Below are 16,857 nucleotides of genomic sequence, written 5' to 3'. Positions count from 1 at the left end.
GGGCCTGGTCCTTGCAAGTATTTCCAGCATCTGGACATATTTTTTTACCGTGGGTTAATCCCCAGAGATGCCAATGTTAGGGCATTAGAAATGTGATTTATATACATGGGTGTGTACGTGAGCCTGCCAGTGGACTGGTGTCCCGTTGAGGGTTGGGTGCAGCCTGTTGGCAGAACGGGCTCCATCCCTCAGTCACTCTGAATTGGTCTAAGCACTTTAATGTCCACCATGATACTATTGTCTTGATTTGATTAACTTCTCTTTAGCCTAATATCTGGAAAAGGATTAACAGTCAAAACTGGATTATGAATGACCTGAAAGGTAGAACAGTATGTGTAGAAAGTCAGATTTGGAAACAGTTGTACTGTCAGCTTCATGTAAAGTCTTTAACTTTAGCATTCATGCATTCTATCATTTTCTCAATCAATTTACTCCAGTACAGTATCACAAAGTGTGCAAGGTATGACTGTAGATGAGGCACCGGTCCACCACTGGGCAAACCCATTGGCACATTCATAACGAGCAAATTTAGAATCACCAGTAAAATTCAAAATTCAAGTATTGGGGATATGAGAGAGAAAACCAAAATGCAAAAGGGCAGAATGTGCACACTGAGGGTTAGGATTCTGAAGCTGTGAGGTTCTGTGTGATATTTAATATTGTTGTGATAAGTCAGAGAAGCAAGGCAGAGCAAGAATTATCACCACAGTCACTGAGGTTGAGTCCCAGTCACTAGATTGTAAATATTGTACTTACTGCCCAGGGTCACATGAACTTTCTTTACATATTATGGCTCCCTTTCACACATTAGTCATTAGTATATCAAAATGACCCACAGTGTTAGTGTATGAATGAGCGCGCCCTATGAGAGACCAGCATCACTAGAATGACTTGCACTTTAGGCCTGTGGCTTAACAGAATCATGTAATAGTCAAAAAGGGTTAAAAAATGAATTGATGTTTTAATTAAAGAAACAAAATATCAGGAATGCTTTACTGAAAATATAGAGTGACGGTATATAAATAACATAGGGTGTGAGTTATGAAGCATTCAATGACAGTAACAAAAGGTTATTTTTAAAAAAACTTTATTTCCAAATCGCATACAAAGATATTAAAAACCTTGCATATAAATATCTTACACATAAAAAACATTCAGACAAGCCTATTAAAGCAGTATAAATTAAGGATGGTCATGCAAAAATTAAAATATATTTACATAAAGAGATAAGTGCTGTACAGAAATCACAAAAATGTTCCTAAATTACTTAATCCCTTTTGTAACAGAAGAAAGAAGGAAAATAACCACCGACAAACACAGATGGTGCTCGATCCAAATGGAGGATCTGAAACAAGCACTCGACTGTGAATGGCTACAAACTGATTCAAATGAAAGCTGTGCTCACCTCCTGACAGCTTCCATGGCTAGAGGACTAGGACTTTTATACATAAAAAGTCAGTGCTGCAAAGCCGAAGAAGCAGGAAAACATTCTGTCTGCCTTTAATAACTTTCATTATAGCACACTGCCTGCAAATTTAATAAATCCAAAAGGCTACATTCATCTTTTATTCAATCGTGAAGACAGGAAGTGCTACAGAGTGTGGACAGCTCAAAGATGACTTAAAAGACATTCGTCTAAGAAGGTTGAAACTTCTCTGCTGATTTTTAAAAGTTTGAATTTTGCAAACTATCAAGAAAAATGGTACCAAGTATCCTAAAAACTAAAATTAATATTTTGGTCATACTTTAAGGGTAATAAAGGTGTGTTTGAAATTAAGTTTAAAAATGCATTAATAAAATAGAAAATGGATAAGAAAACAGTAATGAAATGATTTAGGCTCTGGAAATATTGGTGAAAATAGCAAAACATTGTATCTGTTCAAACCTAAATTCAATAGAGTATTAAGCCCTAGATTTATCATGGGTTTAGCAAAGTTGACAAATTTGCAAAAAAAAATAAGATTTGAAATTATATTGAATACTGTATACTATAATCTTTTAACAAGCAGGTAGCCACCCATATTATCATATCTAAATGGAACATATCAGTGCAAACATAACCACATCCTGACTACTACGCTCTTAGCGCCATAATGTAGCGAATCTTGTACAGACAGCCTCGTGCTCTCATATATACTGTCCTACTGGGAATTGATTTGGACCAATGCACAGTTTCTGCGGTACATTAATAATAAATATTAAATGTGTGACTGAAAAGCGGACTATAGATTGTGTTCTGCCAGTTTACATTTCAGTACTGGATGTTAAGCCAGCTCCTCTGAATTAGACGGTCCAAAGAGCATTGAAGGAAAGGCGCTGAGATGAGGGAAGATGGGAGTCAATATCTGCCATCAACATCAACCTTCTCCCAGATTACAGTCGACCAGGAGGAGGCAGATGTGCGTGAAAAAGCAGTGATTGCTTGCCTATGACAGAGTGTCACCATTGTATTTTTGTTTTATGTTAAGAGCTCTAGGAAACATTAGCTATGTGAGCAGCTAGTTAAAAAAGAAGATAAGTTACGATTCACGGCCTAATTGAAAATGAGTTACTAATGTTGTAGAATGCAACTAATATAGTTAAAAAAAGTAACACATGCTCCATAAAAGCACCATTCATTACCACAAAAAAGTATCTTTTAACCCCAACAACCTGTACAAAAATACAAAATAAAACCAACTGGAAGACAATATTAAGTAATGGGAAAACATCTCTTAAAAAATGTAAACATTTATATAATATTATTCTTTCATTTTGTCAAATGCCTCAATGCATAATCATTTAGCTATAATCAGCACTGCTGTTAAAGCATAAACATAACCATAACAATTGTGATTTTCATATTATACAGTATTAGTCATATATTTCTCATTATAAAAAGAAATTAACAACTGCTGTTCAAATAATGTTGTGAACTAAATGCCCTGAAATTTCTGATATTGTTTTTTTGCTTAATATTGGTACTGTAGTACATTGCTGCTGCTGCTGCTGCTGCGATGAGATGTCTGGGAATGAGCTGTAAGTTTTTATCATTGCTTTTGTTGCTCCTTAGAGAGGCTGAAAAGGAAATGATGACTATGGCTACCATACTGAATGGCTAGGGCACCTTTCATCATTGCTCACCATCTTACGGCAATTCAAGCATCTTCTTGAAACTTTTCTGCCTCTTCCAGGTACTCAATCATTTCACACCCTCACTGCAAAAAGCTGGAATGAATGGCCTTCTGGATTTTTCTTGCTGTTGAGAAAACAACATAAATAATAACATTCAAATTTAGCCTAAAATATCAGTAAAGTCCTTACTTATGTTCATAAGTGATGGATACAGGCCGCCAAAGAGTACGTGTGGGCCCATACACTGGTGACTTACTAATTTAACTCATGATGGTGATTTAAGGTTGAAATTTAAGTTAAATGAGTTGCAAGACTCTCAGATTCAATTACCTGGCCTAGCACTGAAATTGTTATCTTTACCAAAGTTCATCCATCCATCCATCCATCCTTAATCCAACCTGCTACATCCTAACTACAGGGTCATGGGGGTCTGCTGGAGCCAATCCCAGCCAACATAGGGTACAAGGCAGGACAAACACACACACACACACACACCAAGCAGACACTAGAGATAATTTAGGATTGCCAATGCACCTAACCTGCATGTCTTTGGACCGTGGGAGGAAACCCACGCAGACACGGGGAGAACATGCAAACTCCACGCAGGGAGGACCCGGGAAGCGAACCTGTGTCTCCTAACTGCGAGGCTTACCAAAGTTTGGTGTAGTGATTCTTGAGAATAGTTGATTGGGTCTAATATGTAAATTTGGATTTAGCATGTATATTTTTGTGAGCTTAAAAAGAGCTTTAATTATTTATTATTGTTTAAAACGTTGTTTTGTTTATTCAGTAAAAGTTGTAATTTAAGTTCATTTGCATACCCTATCTTTGTTATTAATAACTTGTAAGTGTATGTTTGGTTTGAACTAAAGCCCTGTAGTTAACTGTGTAAGTTATACAGTTACTCCCTAACACATTTCGTAACAGGAGAGGATCAATATATCTTTAAATTCGTTAGACATGGGAGAAGAAACTCAGGGCCCTATTCCCAGGTTACCCTTAGGCAGCAGTAACACATCATTTAGGAGGGAAGGGGTTTTGCATTTATTACATATTGCGATGTCTTTATGAAGAAGGAAATGGCTTGTAAACAACACTGAAACTCAGACTTGCAACTTGCAATACCCTGTCATAAACAGCATGGGTTTACACGACTTGTCAACAAATGTCTAAAATTATGAAATGTATAAAGCTATAAAAAAAAGACAAATAGAATTAAAATGATTTCAATGATTTAGGCAAACAGCTCAAAGAAGTACTTCCCTATGTGGTAATGACATGTTTGGAAAAACTAACAATGGCTTACTTTGATCGCAGAGTTCTGTGCATCCTAGGCACAGCCCCATCTGCCAACTAAAATGAACAGGTCGATGGATGGTCATGTCTCTGGCTCTGCACATTGATTGACCTTGACAATCAGGGCACTGTTTATTAATTAGTTTGCAGTTCAACATAATTGCTGCCTTTAATCTGATCTCCAGTTGCAAATGGGTATTGACAAAGGCGCTAATAGTCACAACAAGCTGATGTTCTTATAGATTATAAAACCTTGAGGGCTACTGTCTCCGTCCAAGATTGTTCTTACTCCTTATCAATTACTATTAAGCCAATATAGTAAATGATGCATCATCAAATACAATGCTGGGTCTACCTATGGGAATTAATGGCCATCGGTGGTGCTACAACAGCAACATTTTAAAAGGACAAAGAAACTCGCTGTGGACTTAAGACATATAATAACATCTTCTATTTATGAGGGTGCAGCCCCTTCACCACCTAATAGTTAATGTGTGGTGAACGTGCTGGTTCAATATTTGCTGCCGTCACTTCATTCAGGTGGGTGCTACACACTGGTGGTGGTTGAAGTGGTTCCCCTCTGTCTATGTAAAGCACTTTACGTAGAAAGAAAAGCACTATATAAATTTAATTAATTAGTATTATTATGTAGTATAGTAGTTTTATTTTCCTTTTTATTTGTTCAGAAAGAACAAATACAACTCAAATTTCCAAAGTACAATTTACATGAACTGAGCTTTTGCACCTGCTATTAATAAATTGAACAGCATAAGTTGTCTCTTTTCATGAGTTTGAGGGTAACTACAATTCCCTAACTGGGTGGTGTATTGGCGTCCCCATCAAAGCTAAACAAATCACTGGTTAAAACAAGTTAACTATCAGTCCATGTGGACAGCACAACTTTAACATACAGAATAAGCAACAACTTCTTCATGCCAAGAAGTGCTACAGTGAAGGTGATGACTTTGTAGTAGCTTCCATCCCAGGTACAGCAACAGCTGACTAAAATTCAACTTGTCATTGCGGTATTTGAACAGAAAAAAGCGTGAAATCACACACAAGGAAAACGTTAACACGTCAGCAATCTGTGGCACATCATTTCAGAACATGTTGGTAAATTCTACACACATGTATATAAGTAGAAGGAGTGAGTCATTATTTGGTTTAACACACCAACACTTCAAATTACTGCGATGGAAATACTCAAACCTAGACCATGTGGTCAAAAGCCAACCATCTGGCAACCTCACAGTGTATAAATGCAGGACAGTTATAAATATAAATAAAAATCATCTAATGTGCTGACAGGCCGCATGGTCAAACTGCTATTGGCAATGACCGCTAGACTTGCATCGCTAAGAACTGAAATGGCCATCTCTTTATTTAAACATCAGTGACTCACAACCACCAAACCAACTAATAATAATATTTAAACATCACTGAGTCACATTCTCCCACCCATCTAATAATTATAGCAACAATTCTGGAAAAAGCAGATGTATTAAGCAAACCATATTGTGCAGTGGTTTTAAGCAGGTAGTATAGTAGACTTGAGCATGTTTTTAGGCAAAATTTCAGATCCGTTTGTTTTTTTAAGTGGAGAGTTCAGTCTAGAGAAGGCGTGTTTGTCAGGGACTTCTAGACTCTGGTGATGAGCACGGATTGTTGAAACGGGACATGATCTGAACAGAATCTAAATGGTTTTCAAACTAATTCCTGCTAATTTACATTTCTATATGTGTTCTTAATATGGTGCACCTCTAAATACATAAGCATATAGGATACCAAAGAGGGCAATGTGAAACATATATAGAATGGTCATTTCCAAAAGCATACCTGCAGTAATTAGTTTTTTCAAGTTTCAGTAATACTCATTTATTTATGAGACAGTTTATAGTCCCATGAATGGATCTGAAAAACTGAAAAAGCTTAAATGAAAACTAACTTTAGCACCTAGAACATTTTCTTTTACCTTTGACACATTATTAAAATATTTTTTTCTTATAATTCATTGACTTGTAAGACTTGTAAATGTTATAAAGAATTTGAAATGCTGTTTTAACAATTCTTAATGTAATGTTTGCTTGTAAATATTTAAAAGAACCTTCCTCTGAAGCACACTTGTGTATAACTAATAGTTATTATTGACTGTTATTTATTGTGTTTGGATGCATGATAAGAAAACTAAGAATTGCAACATAAAGCAAGGCCAGGTCATAATATTAAATTTAATTTTTTTTTACTTCAAAAATGTCTGGTATTTGTTACCATACACAATCAGGTCCAAATGAGCAGATGCGTTGTCAGTTGTATAGGCATCAGAGCCACTTAAGTGCAAGGAAATGTGCACAATCGAAATAAAACCTCTCTTTTAGCTAACACCTCAATAAACATCTGCACAAAGCTTGTGAAAGTTTACAGCAGGCTCCAGTTTTAGAAACGGTGCCCTACAGCATTGACCGCATGCCAAAACTGAAGAAACTATTTAGATGAGTGAAGAACAAATGTTGTTGCTGTAAACTGTTTCTAACTAGACTGTAATTCCAAATGCCATATAAGCAGCATATCCAACAAGCAAGAATGAAACCTCTCATTAAATTAAGTTTAACTCGATTTAGCTTGCAAAAAGAAGATAGAAAACATTCTTTGTTTTCATTTCACCTTTGTTTTAAAATGGATATGTATGCTAAAGTATTTCAGAAATGTGAAGCAATTTTCTCTACTTCGCTATATTAAATACTTCATATATTTTATATTCGTGTTAACTTTGTTTGTTCTCACCATCACTATGTAGACATTCCTTCAGGCACTCAAGTTTTCCTCCAACACCAAAAAAGACAAAACTAGCAACTCCAAATTGTCCCTTTGTTGGCTCTGCAATGGCTTTGTACCCATTGTTTCTGGGATATGCTGTGATCCTCTTGTTAATGACTAAGATCAGAAAATAATAGCCTGACTCATTTTAACTAACCAAAAGGCAACACCAAATGCACCAAAGGTAGGACATCAAGGCCAATTGACTACAGCATCAAAAGACCACACTGTGTTCCACTTCTGCCAGCTAAAAACAGGAGGACGAGGTTATATTGGCCAGGAAGTCACACAAAATGAATGACTGAAGATTGGAAAATGTTGCTTCATCTGGCAAATCTTGAACTCTGCTGTGATGTGCAGATGGAAGTGTCAGAATTTAGAATAAACAGCACGATTGTATAGATTAATCCTGCCTTGTGTCTATGGCAGGATGGCTGTGGTAGTTTACTGAAAGAGTGAGGGGGATGTTTTATTTGCACACATTAGGCCTCTTAATATCAACAGCGAACCACTTTAATTCTACAGACTACCTAGGCATGGTCGTTATGTGCATCTCTTTACTGTCAGAGTTTATGCTTTTTGAAACAAATATAGAACCTCTAACAGAATAATGCATTATGTCACAAACCTAGCCCCATCTGAAGACTTCCACCAATATGGCAGTTGCTTTAGTTCTTTAATACCTTACATGGTCTTCAGATGCATCAGAGTAGTTTTGAGATGAGTGAGAACAAGAGGTTTGCAACATGAATATGTGGTTAAAAATGTACATGACCTATAAAATTCTATTACGTCAACAAAGACCAAAATCCCTAAAGAATGTTTTTCAGCATCTTGGATGAAGGACAAATTGGGCATACACTGTCAGAGCCTACATAGGTGTATGTAACAAAGCTAGTATGCATACAGTATGCAGTATATACAGGGTGGGTTTAAGTCCAAATTCCAACTGCCCAAGGTCATGGTCATTACCTGAAACTGGAAAAATAGAGGAAATTTCCATGAATATGGGGAAAATTTCTATATCCATGGAAAGTTCTACCATTGGCAATAAAACTTAGTCTGCTACTAGGAGGCATCAATTCACTGTGCTCCAAAATTACTGAATGCATCAAGTGCAAATAATCATTTTGTTCAATACATTTCATTACTATTATTTTTAAAGTAATAAAATTGTTTTACTTCAATAAGTATGCATGATTTGATACAGACTTAAGTAAAATCTTTCGTGTTAAACTTTCAAACAAAGGCAATAGTTGTTTCCAAGTCTCATCTAATCTGCATTTCTTTAGGCTCTTTCCCACTGCAGGAACTTTGTTTTCAGGAACCAATGAGTTCCTGTACGATGTAGGTCCTGGGACACTTCTGAACCCTGACCATTTTCATGTATTGCATTCCTACCACACAACTGGAACTGTAACCTTTATGCAAAATATGTGATGTGCAAAGGTTGAACTGTAGATATTTCAATACACAGCAGTACCACCACAACAATGGAGAACAAGGTGTTGTTAGTTCTTGCGCTGTATGTTATCACAAATGCATTTATTGCTATTGCAGAGAATCAATTTAAGGAACTAGTCAAAAGGGTTAAAAAACAAAGGAAAGCTAAGGCACAAAAGAGAAGATTTAAAGAGAAGATGGCTTTTAATTTGCATTTCAGAGATTTAAAATTTTGAGGCAGAAATAAGATGCAAGGAAAAAAGGCAATGTTAACGTTATTCATTACACATACATTCATTGGTACTGACATGAATTTCAGATTGAAAAATAGATGGCACCAGTACTTATGCTCAAACAATCAGCACAATTATTTTTTCCAAGCCATGATAGTTCCTTGTTGAACACTGAAGTAGGAGCTAAAAAAAAAAAACTCTACTAGGAACCATAACTGGCCCAAGTTCCTCCATTGGGGATGCTACAAAACGTCTTGATTTTTAAAAAAGTCCCTGGTTCCTGAAAAGTTTCCTGTGCTGAGAATGCACCCTTTGTTTTCAATATGGTCTAAAAGACTGATATGACATTTTTAGGCTGTCCTGAATTTCTTTAAACACTTAATCAATCTCCTAAATCCACCTTTTCCATTACATACTCAGAGGGTACTACAGGTTTTCCCCATACCATGGGGCATGGCATAGCTGTCCTTTGCAAGTCTCACTTCCGCACATACTGAAAGTAATTCAGTCTGTGATGAACAGCTAAAATCAATATTACATCTAAAATTTAAATGTACTTTGGCAAACATACACATGGTGTGTGTGTTAAATGTTAAATACTTAAGATTTTTATCTTGTTTATTTATTTATTTACTTTGCAATACAAAATAACTATCCATCCATCCATTATCCGACCCGCTATATCCTAACTACAGGGTCACGGGGATCTGCTGGAGCCAATCCCAGCCAACACAGGGCACAAGGCAGGAAACAAACCCCGGGCAGGGCGCCAACCCACCACAGGGCACACACACACACACACCAAGCACACACTAGGGACAATTTAGGATCACCAATGCACCTAACCTGCATGTCTTTGGACTGTGGGAGGAAACCGGAGTACCCGGAGGAAACCCACGCAGACACGGGGAGAACATGCAAACTCCATGCAGGGAGGACCCGGGAAGTGAACCCGGGTCTCCTATCTGCGCTACCCAGTGCGCCACCGTGCCGCCCACATGATAACTATATCAAAATAATTGGCTCAAACTAAATCATGCTTGGAAATAACTGTCATACGTTCAGCTATTTAAAAACTGTTTGTGAGTCTGTTAAAATAGATATAATATTGCCTTTTACATAAATTTATCCATCAACTGTCCAGTTTCCTTGGACCTAGATTTCCCAATGAGAGTTTCCGTGAGTTAATCCTAGCAGCAAATAATGCAACATACAATAGGAACCAAGCCTGGATGTACACCAGACCAATTTCAGATCGACACTCAAACTATCAGATTGTAGCAGAAAATTAGATTTGTTGACAAAACCTCAGAAGAAGCTTGAAACTCCACACTGAGAGCACATTGATTAGGAATCAAACCGTGTCCAGGAGATGCAGCACCACTTCAAAGTGCCACCATACTGGGAATAAAAAACTTTTTACTGTATATCTGGCAATTTCAAGTTTTTTTCTAAGTGTCAAATTAAATCGGTGTGTTTATCTTAATATTACAATAAAAAAATGAAAACTACTGGTGGTATGACAGTAGCAAGAATACTAGTGTTAACTAAACACACTCTCATACACTTGGAAGGCTCTCTGTATATCCGACAAATTTGTGTTCACTTTTTCTTTCCTTAGACAACTTCAGGATTAATTTTGAATTTAACGAGTTTCTTAATGACAACTGACATTCTGTGGTAATATGCTGTCAAAGTATCAAGAGCAGAAGGCCACTAAATGACAAACATCATTAACAAAATGTTTAATAGAAAAAATCTGAAAAATTAATTTCTGTTTCATTTGATTGAATAGCACAACAAACCAGTAATATGGGGAGTTGCTAAAATGTTATCTCGTCTTTACAAATGCATATGCAAGCATTCAAAGCCATGGCACTATCACTGCCTTGATAACTTCAGCAACATTGCTCTTCTCCATAATGGAAGACTGTTTATTTTATTTGCTGCATGCTGTCAAAAAGTGTTGATCACCTTTCCTCACTATAGGCCCAGAGTCATGGCAGCGTGTTAATTCGTTTCCTCCTGTCAACACAGGCAAAGCGGCCCCAGAGGTCAACTAAAAAGAATGTGTGAGAAATCTGATCGTTGAAAATTCTGCTGCAAGTACATCCAGTTTTAATCCCCAATGCTGAGCTATCAAGCAGTTAAAAGTGATACCATGCTAATTATCAGACTTGGCATTTTAAATATTTAATCTTATTTCTAAAAACCACTGGCACAGACAAGAAAAATATTTATCAACAGCTCCTTAATGTAACTTCTAAATTAATATCATTTACATTTCTAGGATTGAGGTGTAATACGACCAAGTGAACGCCTAAAGGAAAAGTTATCTGAATGATGTTATTAAATTTTAGAAAAAAATAAAGGAAGAAAACAAATATTGCAAAAATACTTTTTTCAGTTTATTTAGTACCACAAGATTCCATTAGGTATTCTAGTATCACCACTGTTTTCCATTTTGTATTGTTTTGGTCAACAAGCCCTCCCTAAACCATTGTCAACCACCATATTTATATAATCTATCTATCCTTTCTTCTTCTTTTTCTAGATACACTGTGTCTCAGCAGTGGTCTCTGGAATCTCTCAAATTATAGTCCACATCACTTTTTATTTCCTCATTTGGAAATCATGAATGTTCAAATAGAAGGAACAAGAAAGGCGCTTACCATAATAACTGATAGCCATAAAGCAGTTGAAAGAAAGGTTCTTCTAGGTCTCTTACCAACACTGTACCCTTGCTAAAAATGGTAAATCCATTTAAACTTTCAGTGTTCTAACCTTTCCAACCATACCTTGAAATAATTGAGTGTCCTTTTAAAGATATCTTAAAATGCATTTTAGATATCTTGAAATACAATTTTAGATATCTTGAAATACATTGTTAGATATCTGAAATAGAGCAGAGACCCATTTTAAGATATCATGAAATTAATTTTAGATATCTAAAAATGTATTTCAGATTACCATCTTCAGGATCAGACTGGATTAAACCTGGGGGCCCTTGCTGTAAGGCTAAGTTTCATAAAAAAAACAACTGAAGAAAAAACATTCTAGAATATGTGCATATCATTTATTGTTTTACATGCACATTATTATGGACTACATGGAACTAGCAGCCGTATAAATTATCTAAATTCAAAACCCAAACCAGCCACAGTCAGTGTGGAGTCTATACTTTCTACTTGTGTTCACAGGGGCTTTTCTCTTACGTGCAAAATTGTTTGTTTGTAATGTCTACACTGGCCCAGTGAGTGGGCTACAATGGAGTGGCACTTTGACATCTGCATTCCCAAAGACATTAGCAAAATATAACATTCTGCAAACTGCAGACTTGAAAAGAATAATCTTCACCAGCATCTGTATCATTTCCTTGCCTATCTTGCAATAAGACTCTGACATTTAGACTTTTCAAATGTATTTACGGAGTGGCACGGTGGTGCAGTGGTAGCGCTGCTAAGGAGTAAGGAGACTCAGGTTTGCTTCTCAGGTCCTCCCTGCGTGAGTTTGCATGTTCTCCCCGTGTCTGCGTGGGTTTCCTCCGGGTGCTCCGGTTTCCTCCCACAGTCCGAAGACATGCAGGTTTGGTCGATTGGCGATTCTAAATTGGCCTTAATGTGTGCTTGGTGTGTGGGTGTGTGTGTGTCCTGCGGTGGGTTGGCACCCTGCCTGGGATTGGTTCCCTGCCTTGCACCCTGTGTCGGCTGGGATTGGCTCCAGCAGACCCCCGTGACCCTGTGTTTGGATTCAGCGGGTTGGAAAATGGATGGATGGATGGAAATATATTTACTAGTTTTGCTACCATCAGGTTTACTGTGTTTTATTATTTTTTCTTTACAGTAATACTGATTTTATATTGTGTGAATTGGTGAAGTTACTGTATATTATTTAAAGAGCAACTGGTGTGGGTGTTTGTTGTATTCCTACAGGGGTTAGCAGCAGAAAAAAAGATGCTTTCAATAGAAAGTAACGCATTGAGTAGGCACCTGCTTTGGGGATTGAGCAAGTGTAGCTCTGGTCTGAAGACAACTGTTTGGCCTGCCATGCCAAGCAAGTAAGTCTCTTTGCTTAAAACATCTGTTCACATGCAGATAAAGCTGTACTGTATATGTGTAGTGCTATAAAGCAGCTATATTAAAGTACAGATATATTTCCATGATAAACACATGGTTATCTTGGAAGCCTAGGGTGTCCTGATTATCAAAACTATAAACAGAATACATTAACAATATAAGCAACCAAAGATCCATCCTTTAGTTTATATAGTGCCTTTCCATAGTAAACAGCATTCCAAGTTATAGGTACAGGAATGCAGTTTAATCACTCTTTTTCTTTGTTTTAATGATCTTCTAGATATGAATTTGTCTGTAATGGCCATCACTAATATTAATCTGCTGAATGCATTCCATACCTACTTCTTATTAAAAGAACACTTTCCTTGACAGACCAAGTCCAAGTAGGAGCAGGGGACAGAGTGAGAGCCAACCTGATGACGCACACACAGAAGTGTACTGCTGCAGTTTATAAGTTGCCCCATCCATAGAAGAGGGGGAATTCTGCCTTTATTGCTCAACAACACAGGACAGTATTTTTGAAACCCAAAGGTCACAGGTGTGTGACTGGCAAGTAGCGCTTGGCAGCAAAATTACAGAGTAAATTCCTGGGCTGAGACAACACCTAATCTCTTTTTTGAAATACAGGATGCTTAAACTAACCCACAGCTCACATTGCCATAATAAAGCATAATGTAACTGGGAGGTTTCCATCAGATGATGATCTCAGTATCTTGATTTTCCAGGAGCCAGAACTAGCTGATTATATGTGTCCCGGGTTTCAGATATCTTATGTGGGTTGTACTGGGTAATACAACAATGATGCTTTTCTGCGACTGTTGCATCAAATACAATCTGCTAGAAAAGAGAAGAAAATCAAGTCAACAGCTACACAATCAGAAGGTGTTTCAACTATCCTTGTTCTTTTTTGATATAATAAGTAAACCTATAGTGGAAAGTGAAATCGTTTCATCCCCTCAGATTGTGTCTAAACTGAATTGACTTGTGAGTCCACATAAGGAATATTGAGGACCATTTCAGTCTCTATTTTACAAAAATGATGTGGTAAGAAATATCTAGCAAAGAGCTCCTAGATTCATTCCAGCACTGCAGGGTTTACACTTAAGTAAACTGAATAAGAGATGACATGACACATATTAAAAATACGAAGGGAGAAAGTAAAGTGAATGCCAAGTATTACTCTAAAACCAGATGTTCAATAATTTTAATTCTGTTTTAAATGTATTTTTTTAAGCTCATAACTATGTAAAATCTCAGCACACTAGTTATTCATCTCCGTGCAGTGTGGCACACTGTGACCTGTGGATGTGCTGGTAAGATTACCTGTGAATATGAAGAATTCCCAAGTCTTTGACTGAAGTATAAATATCTAAAAGAAATACACCTTAGTTAAGCTACCTCTGACCATTCCAAAGTCAAGTTATTTTAGTATGCCACACTGCACAGAGATGAATAACCACAGTACTGATGCTTTGTGAGTATTATTAAGACCGACAGAGGTCTTTGATTAGGTCTTGTTACATAACGGTACTATATGACTAAGTGATGCATTTTTGCAGTACCTAAACCAATGTGTTACCAAATATAATTATATGTCTGAGTATATACATACTCACTGGCCATAGTATATAGTAATAGTGATATCCAATCATGTGGATGTAACTTAATAGACAGATATAGCCAAGAGGTCAAGTTTTTGTTCAAACACTAGAAAAGGCCAGATGTGTGATTTATATAATGTTGAGCATAGTATGATTGTTGGTGCCAGAAAGTTGCCTAGCGTTGCAAAGGAAAGCACCATCTCAGGGAACCATCAAATCTAAACTTGCTTTTTTTCACACATTATGTGAACAGAAAGCATTTTTTGGTAAACATTAGGCGTTTATAATCTTTATGCTAAATAACGCTTTCACAGTGATATTTTGTGAATATCTTAGTATAAAATAGCAAATACAATGTAACACTCCATATCTAGCTAATTTAGTAATAATAGCACTATTATTCATTTCTGCTGGAAATCCCAACAGTTGAGCACCTGCAGTAATGCTTGTTAGTCATTAAAGAGAAATGCAATGGAAAATAAATCCTAATTTAATTTAATTTGCCAGTCTACTCCAGCTGAATCTGGTGAACATCAGATTAAACACATCAAGATATTTAGCTTCTGCTATAATCTTACCAAAAAAAAACAAAACAGAAATCAATGATATTAATAATCGTAGCATGGAGCTGGGTGACAGTTTGGTTGTCAACTTAAGTTCCAGAACATTGCATACTCCTTAAAAACTGAGAAAAAATTTTTTTCTTATGACACAAATATCTCGACAGTGAGGTAATGGCCTTATGTACAAATGGCTCATACTTCTGTCCAAAACACACAAAAACATATTAAAAATAGTAGATACTGTGGTACCTTTCAGATTGGATGTCATTCCTTAATGTTCCCACATAATGCTTCTTCTTCTCTAAGGGCAAAATATCCACGTAGCCACCATCAAAGCCAGTGATGATTCCAGCGTGGATTGCAGACCGACAAATACTGGAACTCTGCGATTAAAAGAAACAAAAAAACAAAGTAGTCAGTTAACTCCAGGACCTGACAAAACATTTATGAGTTACATTAGAATTATTATACTTATAAGGATGATGCCTGTTATTTTATTTTTGTTTCTATTGTATTTAATATTAGACCAACATGTTTGTTTTTTGAAGCTACAGAGATTTTTGCAAGGTGTTTTTGCAAAAAAATTTGAAGCAGTCTTTAGCTTTAAAATAACGTTTTACTCAGGATTACCAAATACCTATTTCAAATTTACCATTAGGCTAAAATTAAAACAATTAATTATAGGCCCACTAACAGGTCTGCTCCATACAAGGTGCACATTTTAGCCACTATTTATCCAAATTAGGATAGAAAATCAAACTTATGTTAAATTTTGTACTGTGGTTTATAATGGAAAGTGTTGACTTTGAAAAGGTCATGGGAAAGAAGTGTCCCTTGCTTCTGCACCATGCCATCTGTGTGCCCATACAAACTCAGGGTTTAATGAAATCTAGATTCTCATAAGTTGGCATTCAGCCTGCTGCATAGCTTCACAAGGATAGAAAGTCTCAAGTTTATAAGAAGATGCACAAAAAAAGATTCTTAACGTGTTGTTTAGCATAGTCATACAGCTTTGTATTAGATGGTCCTTGACAGTATATAGCAATTTCTCTTTTTATATATAGCATCTTTTTTAGAAAAGCAGCATAGTCTAATGATATATCACTTATAAAATACTATCCTTGTCCTTATTTTAGGCATTTCCTTCAACCAACAAACACATGCTCTTATTCCTTAGCTAAATAAGAAGTCAGAAAGATGAAAAATCTCTAAAGATGTATGATTGCTTTGGGATTTAAATACCTCGGCCCACAAAACAGTACCACATTTTGTAGAGTAATAGCTTGCTAGATTCCCACAAGTAAATTTCAAATTTTCCTAATTTCAGATAATAAAGCACGTCTTGAAGCCATTGCTAAATGGGGGAGTGGTCCTGGATTCTTCCAGATGAGCAAAATTAGGTGGTGAAGTACTGATGTAATATCAGACCGATCATTGAGGGAAGTGATTCTTTCTGGGAAATATCCAAAGAGGGCAATTAGTGAATGGGGGTCCATGGAGACTCCAAGGGTATCCAAAGGGAAAAATATATGTCCACTACATTCTGAATCAAGTAAAAAAAACAAAATATTTGGCTAGGCAAAGATGATGTTTTTGCAGCACATCCAAGTTATCTCTCATCCTGGGCAGATTCTAGTCTAAGTTATCAGATTTACATCAAGTTTAATCTATGTCTACCACAAACTAATGAAGAGTGTAGCCTTTGGGATGTGACTTT

The 16,857-nt window shown here is 36.5% G+C and overlaps 1 protein-coding gene across 2 annotated transcripts in view; it reads right to left on the bottom strand.

Moving 5' to 3' along the window:
• Positions 1-1,073: 1,073 nt before the first annotated feature.
• crispld2 (cysteine-rich secretory protein LCCL domain containing 2) overlaps positions 1,074-16,857 on the bottom strand; it is a 69,274-nt gene continuing 53,490 nt past the window's right edge. For both annotated transcript variants that reach the window (XM_051931526.1, XM_028809788.2), the window contains exons 14-15: positions 15,390-15,523; positions 1,074-3,238 (exon numbers count right to left, since the gene is read on the bottom strand). In XM_051931526.1, coding sequence (XP_051787486.1) covers positions 3,187-3,238; positions 15,390-15,523 — 186 coding nt within the window. In that variant the 3' untranslated portion in view covers positions 1,074-3,186. The remainder of the gene's footprint in view (positions 3,239-15,389; positions 15,524-16,857) is intronic.

This window comes from Erpetoichthys calabaricus, chromosome 9 (assembly GCF_900747795.2).
Source record: "Erpetoichthys calabaricus chromosome 9, fErpCal1.3, whole genome shotgun sequence".
In the NCBI taxonomy this organism is placed as follows: Eukaryota; Metazoa; Chordata; class Cladistia; order Polypteriformes; family Polypteridae; genus Erpetoichthys; species Erpetoichthys calabaricus.
This window is presented reverse-complemented; position numbering and strand designations above follow the sequence as displayed.